A 9,439-nucleotide genomic window follows, 5' to 3' on the forward strand; every position below is an offset into this window, starting at 1 on the left:
AGACAGAGTCTCGCACTGTTGCTCAGGCTGGAGTGCAGTGGCGCAATCTCGGCTCACTGCAAGCTCCGCCTCCCGGGTTCACGCCATTCTCCTGCCTCAGCCTGCCGAGTAGCTGGGACTACAGGCGCCCGCCACCACGCCTGGCTAATTTTTTGTATTTTTTTTTAGTAGAGACGGGGTTTCACCGTGTTAGCCAGGATGATCTCGATCTCCTGACCTTGTGATCCACCTGCCTCGGCCTCCCAAAGTGCTGGGATTATAGGTGTGAGCCACCGCAGGAGTCCTTTTAATCAATTAATTGCTTTTTCTCTCTAATAATTGTAGACAGCTGAAGAGGGATCAATTTAAAAAAATTCGAGTTTACTTCAGTAATCATTCTAGATGACAGAATTGTACTTTAAAATAGCTACATTGTATATATAAGTACTAGAAACATCCAAGAAATAGGAGCCTACATTACATAAAAATATAAAATATAAAAAGCTTTATTATAAATAATGAGAATAATCAGTGGATACTCAATATAGAGAAGTCACTGTGCTTAAAATTGTAACTTTTAGTTCAAGAACTTTTATTGGGCCTAAGTTAAATACTGGTTTTTTTAAAAAAGTGAGCTTTGACTTTGCATTTAAAAGTGATGAGTATATCTATTTCCTAAGAATGAGGGGAAGTAAATAATTGGCAAACACAGGCTGGATACGGTTTTTTAAAAGTAACCTTTTCTTTTGGAATAATTTTACTATCACAGACAAGATGCAAAGATAGTAGAGAATTCCCTTATAATCCTTACCCAGTTTCCCTTATTATTATGTTATCACAGCATATTTGTCAAAATTAAGAAATCTTCATTGATGCATTACTGTTAAATTTTAAACATTAATTGAATTTCATGATATCTTTTTTCTGTACCATGATTCAAACCATGATACCATGTTGCATTTAAAATGGTACTTTTGAAAAATAATTTATTTGATTTTTGAAACATATAAATAATTTGTTGTAAGCATCTGGGGAGTAAGAATTTTTTGTTTTGTTAGTATCTAGATTAGTACAGGTGTACCTCAGAGATATTGTGGATTTGGGTCTATGCCATTGCAATAAAGCGACTATAGCAATAAAGCGAGTCACAGAAATTTTTTGTTTTGCCCAGTGCATAAAAAGTTATGTTTGCACAATACCGTAGTTTAAGTGTCCAACAATATGTCTAAAAACACTATACATACCTTAATTAAAAGTACTGTATTGTTAAAAAATGCTAACAATCATCTGCACTTCTAGCAAGTCATAACTTTTTGCTGGTGGAGGGTCTTGACTCAGTGTTGATGGTTGCTGTCTGAGCAGGGTGTTGGTTGCTAAAGGTTGGAGTGGCAGAGGCAGTTTCTCAAAATAAGACAACAGTGAGGTGTGCCACATTAATTGACTCTTTCATGGAAGATTTCTCTGTAGCATGGGATGCTGTTTGAATTTTACTCAGAGTAGGACTATTTTTGTTTGAGACAGAGTGTCTCTCAGTCACCTAGGCTGGAGTGTAGTGGTATGATTTTGGCTGACTGCAACCTCTGCCTCCCAGGTTCAAGCAATTCTTGCACCTCAGCCTCCCGAGTAGCTGGAACTACAGGCATGCACCACCACCCTTGGCTAATTTTTGTATTTTCAGTAGAGATGGGGTTTTACCACATTGGCTAGGCTGGTCTCAAACTCGTGGCCTCAAGTGATCCAGCTGACTTGGCCTCCCAAAGTGCTGGCATTATAGACGTGAGCCACCATGTCTGGCCTCAGAGTAGAACCTCTGTTGAAATTGAAGTCAGTCCTTTTCAAACACTACTGCTACTTTATTGACTAAATATACAGAACATTCTAAATTCATTGTCATTTCTACAATGTTCCCAGCATCTTCACCACGAGTAGATTCCATCTTCAAAAATCACTTTATTTATCCATAAGAAGCAAGTCCTCTTCAGGCTCCACTTCTAAATCTAATTCTCTAGTAGTTACTTCCTCCACCTAAGTCTCGAACACCTCAAAGTCATCCAGGAGGGTTAAAATCAACTTCTTTCAAGCTCTTGTTAATGTGGATCGTTTGACCTCCTTCTATGAATCACGAATGTTCTTAATGGAATCTGGAATGGTGAACCCTTTCAAAAAAGTTTTTGATTTTCTTTGCCCAAGAATCACTATCTATGGTGGCTATAGCCTTACAAAATGTATTTCTTAAATAATAAGGCTTGAACTTCAACGTTACTCCTAATCCATGGGCTGCAGAATGGATGTCATTTTAGCAGGCATGAAAAACAATATTCATCTCCTTGTATATCTCCATCGGAGGTGTAGGGTGACCAGGTGCATTGTCAGTGAGCAGTAATATTTTAAGAAGAGTCCTTTTTTTTTTTGAGCAGTAGGTTTCCATAGGCTTAACATATTTAGTAAACCATGCCATAAACAGATGGACTGTCATTCTGTCATTTTTTTTTTTTTTTTTTCCATTCATAGAGCGCAAGCAGAGTAGATTTAGCATGATTCTTAAGGGCCCTAGGATTTTCAGAGTGGTAAATGGACTCTATCTTCAACTTACAGTTACCAGATATGTTAGCCCCTAACAAGAGCATCTACCTGTCTTTTGAAGCTTTGAAGCCAAGCACTGACTTCTCTCTAGCTCAGATCTCATCTTCTTCCAGGAGAAGGCTCTTTGGTCTACGTTGAAAATCTGTTGATTAGTGTAGCCATTTTTGTTAAATCTTAGCTAGGTCTTCTGGGTAACTGCGTGCAGCTTCTACGTCAACTCTTGCTGTTTATCTTGCACTTTTATGGTATGGAGACGTCTTCTTTCCATAAGGCTCATGAACAGACCTCTGCTACTGTCAGACTTTTCTCCTGCAGCTTTCTTATGTCTATTAGCCTACATGGAATTTAAGAGTTAGGGCTTTGCTCTGGATTCAGCTTTGGCTTAAGGGAGTGTTGTGGCTGGTTTGATTGTCTATCCAGATCACTCAAAATTCCTCCATATCAACAGGCTGTTTTACTTCCTTATCACTTGTGTGTATGCTTTTAATTTCCTTCAAGACCTTTTCTTTTGCCTTAATGACTGGGCCAACTGTTTGGCTCAAGATGCCTACCTTTCGGCCTGTCTTGGCTTTTACATCCCTTCTTCACTAAGCTTAATCATTTCTAGCTTTTGATTTACAGTGAGAGACAGGGACTCTTCCTTTCACTTAAATACTTAGACCATTGTAATATTACTAATTAGCCTAATTTCAATATTGTCGTGTCTCAGGAAATAGGGAGGCTCAAGAAGGGAGAGGGGAATAGCTAGACAGTGGAGCACTCAGAACACACACATTTATTAAGTTCTCAGTCTTAAAGGGACATGTTCATGGTGCCCCAAAATAATTCCAATAGTACCATCAAAGATCACTGATTACAGATCACCATAACAGATAATAATAATTAAAAATTTTGAATTATTGGGAGAATTACCAAAATGTGACGCAGAGACACAAAGTAAGCATGTGCTATTGGGAAAATGGTGCTGACAGACTTGATTAACGCGGGGTTGCTACAGACTTTCAATTGGTAAAAATTGCAGTATCTGTGAAGTGAAATAAAGCAGAGTGCAATACAATGAGGTTTGCCCCTACTTCTTATCTAGCTGGCCTTCAAAAAGTATTTGTTGCATGATTGAATGAGTCTATGAGATTTAGTAGGAAACATTTTGAAAAGAATATCCTTCATTCTATTTCCTTCATAGGAACTAGAAAGAGCCTATTTTATCTTTTGCATTTCATCACCACTTTCTTTTAATTTCAAATAGTGAGAAGTCTTGGAAATGACTGAAACTACACATTGTTGAATGTTTTAGTGAATATACAATGAACTGAGGTTATACTCTATGTAAATTTTTGGCAGAATACATGAATTATTTTATGAGTATGGGACTGTTATTGCACATAGCTTTCACTTTTTAAAACAATATTAAGAAGGAGTTTAAAAGTATTTAAATTCTCTATATATGTTGAGACTAGCATATTCAACCTTTATACCATGGATAATCTGTTACAGCTGTTTTTGTTGCACCTGCTTTCTTGCTTAATAATTAAATTTCTTGAATCTTAAAATTGGCCTTGTTTTAATCAATTAATCATAACAATGACACTTTATTGCTCTTTAATACTAATTTTGATTTACTTAATATTCTTATATTTCTTAGCTCACAGAAATGCAAGCTGAGAGTAGTTATTACAGTCCACAGAAAGTAAAATCTAAAGAAGTATTGTGTTGGGAACAAGAAGGAACTACAGTTGAGGTAATCTTTCAATATTGAACCTGTAGTTTTAAATATTATGTTCTTTGTTTAATATTTTATAAGTACATGCTTTTATCAGATGTAGTATATTTAAAAATACAAGGAAGATGTTTCTTATTTTAATAGAGTTTACTATCCCTTAGATAGTATAAATAAATAGTATAGAATAAATTTAGAAATGACATAATTCTAAAGATGTTTAACTAATTTAGAGATTCTAAGAGGAAAGCCTCTAACATTTTTATTAAATTCAATTTCTTAGTTCTAATGTTTCCTTTCCTCTTATAGGCCCTTATGATGGGAGAACCTTTCTTTGATTGCCAGATTGGGTTTGTTGGTTGCAGAGCCATGTGCCTTAAAGGAATTATGGGTGTTAAAGATTTTGAAGAGAATATGAATAGAAGTGAAACTGTAAGTCCCTTACCTCCACCCTTTTTTGGATAGGATATAGGAATAATTAAGTGCTTATTGAAGTGTTTAACCATATGATATCTGTTAGACTATATATATCTCAGGCTTGAGAGAGGAGCTTTACTACTTCTCCCTCTGTTTCCCTTGCAAGAAATTATACAGCTCAGGGAAGTTTAGAAAGTTGGTAGCACCTAACACCTGGACAGTAGTTCCAACTACTTTCTAATTCATGAATGTTTCTTCTTTTTTGTTTATGGCAGTTATTTGGAGTTTCCTTTTGGTTTGTTAAAATATTCTTAGCCAAAATAGTCAATGAAAATGGAGTAGCAGCATTCCTTATCTTTCTGTTTTAGTGATTTCTTTTGACTAGTAAATGGGCATCATAAAATCAAGGTTTTATTTTAACAGGCTAATGATTTTTCTTCCTGTTATAAATTTTGCATTTGTTTTCAGGAAGCCTGTTTCTTCATTTGTGGTGAAAATTTGAGTACTAAAGGTTTCACATACCTTACAAATTCATTGTTTGATTACCGAAGCCCAGAAAATAATGGTACTCGTGCAGAATTTATCTTGGATTCAACTCATCATAAGGTCAGAGAATATATATTTGAACCAAATTCTAGGCTATGTTTGGGTGGACACATTGTGTGAATACTTGTGATTTCTAGCTTTCTTTTGAAATAATACCTTCTGAATGCTAATTGTTTATTAAAACATTTAGAGTGCATTTATACAGCGCGTACATGTAGAAATGTTTGAGGAGTGCACAGAGATCTTTACTTTTATTTAGTATGTAAACATATTTTGCTTATTTATGCCCTGCTTCAAAAATAATCATGGAAGAAACATGTTGAATTACCTCTGTTAATTTTTGTTACTTTTAATATGTGGGATTGATGGGAAGAAATGAGGAATTTACCCTTTTACTATGTATGCTTCTTAGTATTTTTTAAATGTAAGAATATATTAATATGTTCATGGAATATTAATACATTTATGAAATCAGTTAAAATTCAGATAATTATCTGAAGATTAGTGCAATAGGATAATTTACATTTTACTCCTTTTTATCAAGATTTACTTTCATTGTTAAAATACTTAATGTTGACTTGCATAATTGACATACATTTAGAATATTTTAGTATGTCTTTAGTGTTTGAATTGTTTCATGTAAGTGTATTGAAGTATTTAAGGATTAATTCTATTTGAGAGTGTACATTATTAGACAGTTTAGTGATAGTGATAAATGTCAGGAGTGTACTATCTCGTCTATTGTAGTTATTAACTAGATGTGATTAATAAAGTGGTCAAAATGTCTCATAAAATTATGGATGTCCTTTTTGTGTGGTCTGTAATAGATGTAATATTACCTTTCTTAGAAGTAAATTCTTAGAATAACCTCTGTTCTTTTGGTAATCCTTTGTGTTGTTATACATTCTATATAAGGGTATGTGTCTAACCTATCAAGCTTTAAACTCAAAAGTTTCTTTTATACAATGTTTGTTCTGTTTGCATTGCTTCGTTGACAGGAGACATACACTGAGATAGCTGGAATGCAACGGTTTGGGGCTTTTTATATGGATTACCTGTATACAATGGAGAACACTAGTGGCAAAGGTATTGGCTTCTTTCCTTTATGTTTGCCATTTCTTGAACAACTGAAACAAAGCCTTCCTCAGAATCAGTTCATCCTTGACTGGTTGTACTCTGCTACATAAGATTTACCTCTAGCGCTTTGGGGAGTGGTTTAATTTTAACGTCATGTTAGAATTGTCTTAGATTCTTGTCATTTCAAATCTGTTCTTTATATAGCTGATTGAAGACATTTTATGTAACCTATTTTTCTCATATGTACCATATATTATGATTCTGATACATCAAATTTTATATTACATTACATTTTAAAAGAATAAACCTTTTCTATTCTAAATACATTTTGAAGGTGGTACTAATTTTAATTAAAAGAATGTGTTGTATCAATCAGAAAATAGAAAATCTTCCAGAGACTTTAGATGCATAGATTGTGTTATTTTATTATGTGTCTTATTATTGTTTTATTTTATATTTTTTGGAAATAAATGACATTTAAAAAATTTCAACTTTTTTTTTTTACTTCTATATCAATATATAATGTTGTACTTACTTTTCAGTCTTTTTTATGTTGAAAAGTTAGTGAAGATAGGTTCACTTTTTTTGGTGAATTTTTCATGTTTTTAAAAAGTGATTTCAGTATATTAGGTGATATGTTAGGTACAGATGAATACAATGAAAACCAAAACATTTCCTAAGGAGCCAACAGGTGGTGTTGAACTAGGCATTTAAGTAAATGATTATAATTTAGCATGCTAAGAAGAGTAATATAGAAAACTAGAAGAAGTGTGGGTTAAAAAAAAATGACAGCTTTTGCTTGAGAGGTTGAAACTTCTCAGAGTTGATCTTGAAGTAAATTTGTTTTTGATGAAGAAAGAAGGAAAGAGCAGTAATTTTCTGGCTTCTGCTTTTGGAATGGTTTCTAAATGTTGATGGTTTCATTGGTCAATCCTTAATTTCTTTCCCTAAACTTTCTCCCAAGGTAATTTCATTCTTTTCCATGGATTTAAGTACTTTCCATATGTTGTTGATACCCAGATTTGCATTTTCTAGTCCAAACTTCTCTAAGATTCAGAATTAAATATCCAATGCATACTTGACGTTTTTACCTCTGTGTCTGTCTCAGGTATCTCAAAACTGATTTTGTCCAAAATTGAGTTATTAATAAATATTCCTATGACCACTTACTACCTCTGCTTCTCTATTTTTAGGCTTCTCTTCTTGGAAAATTGTACTATCATCTTCTTGTTGCTCAAGCCAGAAACCTGGGAGTCATCATGACACACTTTTTCCTTCGCTCCTAGCCATCTGGTCCACAGATGATAACAGTGGTATCACTGTTACCATACGGACTAGCATCTAGTTCATAGGTACCATCATCTCTAGGTTCTAATAGCTTTTTTTTTTTTTTTTTTTTTGACAGAGTTTTGCTCTGTTGCTCAGAGTGCAGTGGCATGATCTCGGCTCACTGCAACCTCTGCCTCCTGGGTTCAAGCGATTCCCATGCCTCAGCCTCCTAAGTGGCTGGGACTACAGGCATGCGCTGCCATGCCTGGCTAATTTTTGTATTTTTAGTTGAGACGGGGTTTTGCCATCTTGGCCAGGCTGGACTTGAACTCCTAATCTCAAGTGATCCGTCCACCTTGGCTTCCCAAAGTGCTGGGATTACAGGCGTGAGCCACCGCACCCAGTTAGGTTCTAAAGCTTTCTTACTGGTCTTCCTGCTTTCACTGTAGTCCTATAGTTTCTACTGCAATCACAGGATTTAATTCTCTGCTGATAATTTTCATGGGCCTGACATTGGTTTATTTAAAAACGAAATTGAAATAGTTTACTAGATTCTGGTCTTGAGTTACTTGGTGGATAGTGATAACTATTAAGAAAGCTAGATAAGAAAGGAAAATTTTTGGAGGAAAAGATGAGTTTTGAGATAACTGTGGGCATTGAAGTGTGAATATTCCTTGGCTAATTATATATATGAAAGTGCAACTCAGAAGTCTTATGTTCTAATAGTGTTGCAAATTATTATAGTGTTGTAGTTGCCACTTGTAAGCTGGTAGGTTTCCTCTTGTTCAATATAATGTCTTATGCATGTGCTGTAGATTCCGTATCTTGTGAGGAGCTGGAATATCTAGTAGTCACCTTTCAAGCAAAGGAAACCTAGCACAGAATATCTTTATTTGTATATATGCCTCTCCTGCAGTTTTTAAAAGATAGAAACATGATTTATGTTTGTTAGATTGTTTATATATTACTTCTGAGAAGCCAGTAGTTTGTTAACTTTGGAGTTTTCATATTTTCACTTCCGTGAATAGTATACAGTGTTACAGATATCATAGTCCTTAACTTTTAAAACAAAACATTGGAATATTACACATGTACAGAACAGCAAAGAATTTAAAACTGAACACCTGTGTATTCTCCATGCAATAGGACCAAGAAATAGGACATTGTTAGTATCCAGTAAGCCTCCTATGTGTTTCTTTTCTCCCACACTCTTCCTTCTTTACTGGAGGAGACTGCTATTTTGAGATTCGTGAGAACCACTGTCTTGCTTTTGGTTTGCCACTTAGGCATCTACTTTCTTAGTTGTGCAAGCTGATTTTTTTTGGGGGGGAGAGGATGGAAATAATAAAATAATAAAATTCCACTGTTAATTTGTGAATGTCAAATATACTTTAAAATATGTTAATTCCTTCAAATAATTGTTAATTTATTGTTTGCTTTTTAGGTAGCTGTGTTTATATGTTTATGTTTCTCATTATGAATCCATATTTACTTATAGGATGATGATGATCATGGTGATAATAATAGCTAATTTTTATTGATTTTAAATGTAAGACTCTGTTCTAAGTGTTTTACATGTATTAGCTTATTTAATTCTCATATCCCTATAAGGTAGGTAAAATTATCCCCATTTAAAGATGAGGAAATAGCAAACTCAGTACAGGTAAAGTAACAAGGACCAAGGTCATGCATAGTATGTGGAATATGAACCCAACCTATCCAGCTCTAGAGCCTACATTCATAACTACACTGTTGATCTTTCTTTCCTTCTTCCTTCCTTCCTTCCTTCTTTCCTTCCCTTCCCTTCCCTTCCCTTCCCTTCCCTTCCCTTCCCTTCCCTTCCCTTCCCTT

General features: G+C 34.7%; 1 protein-coding gene across 1 annotated transcript in view; it reads left to right on the forward strand.

Annotated features, from left to right (window-relative positions):
• The window catches only part of LOC108542214 (vacuolar protein sorting-associated protein 13B-like), a 441,791-nt gene that overhangs the window by 116,083 nt on the left and 316,269 nt on the right, over positions 1 to 9,439 (forward strand). The window contains exons 9-12 of the mRNA XM_017892173.1: positions 4,205 to 4,300; positions 4,589 to 4,711; positions 5,165 to 5,302; positions 6,241 to 6,328. Of these exons, the coding sequence (XP_017747662.1) occupies positions 4,205 to 4,300; positions 4,589 to 4,711; positions 5,165 to 5,302; positions 6,241 to 6,328 (445 nt within the window). The remainder of the gene's footprint in view (positions 1 to 4,204; positions 4,301 to 4,588; positions 4,712 to 5,164; positions 5,303 to 6,240; positions 6,329 to 9,439) is intronic.

This window comes from Rhinopithecus bieti, unplaced genomic scaffold, assembly GCF_001698545.2.
Source record: "Rhinopithecus bieti isolate Rb0 unplaced genomic scaffold, ASM169854v2 scaffold_73, whole genome shotgun sequence".
In the NCBI taxonomy this organism is placed as follows: Eukaryota; Metazoa; Chordata; class Mammalia; order Primates; family Cercopithecidae; genus Rhinopithecus; species Rhinopithecus bieti.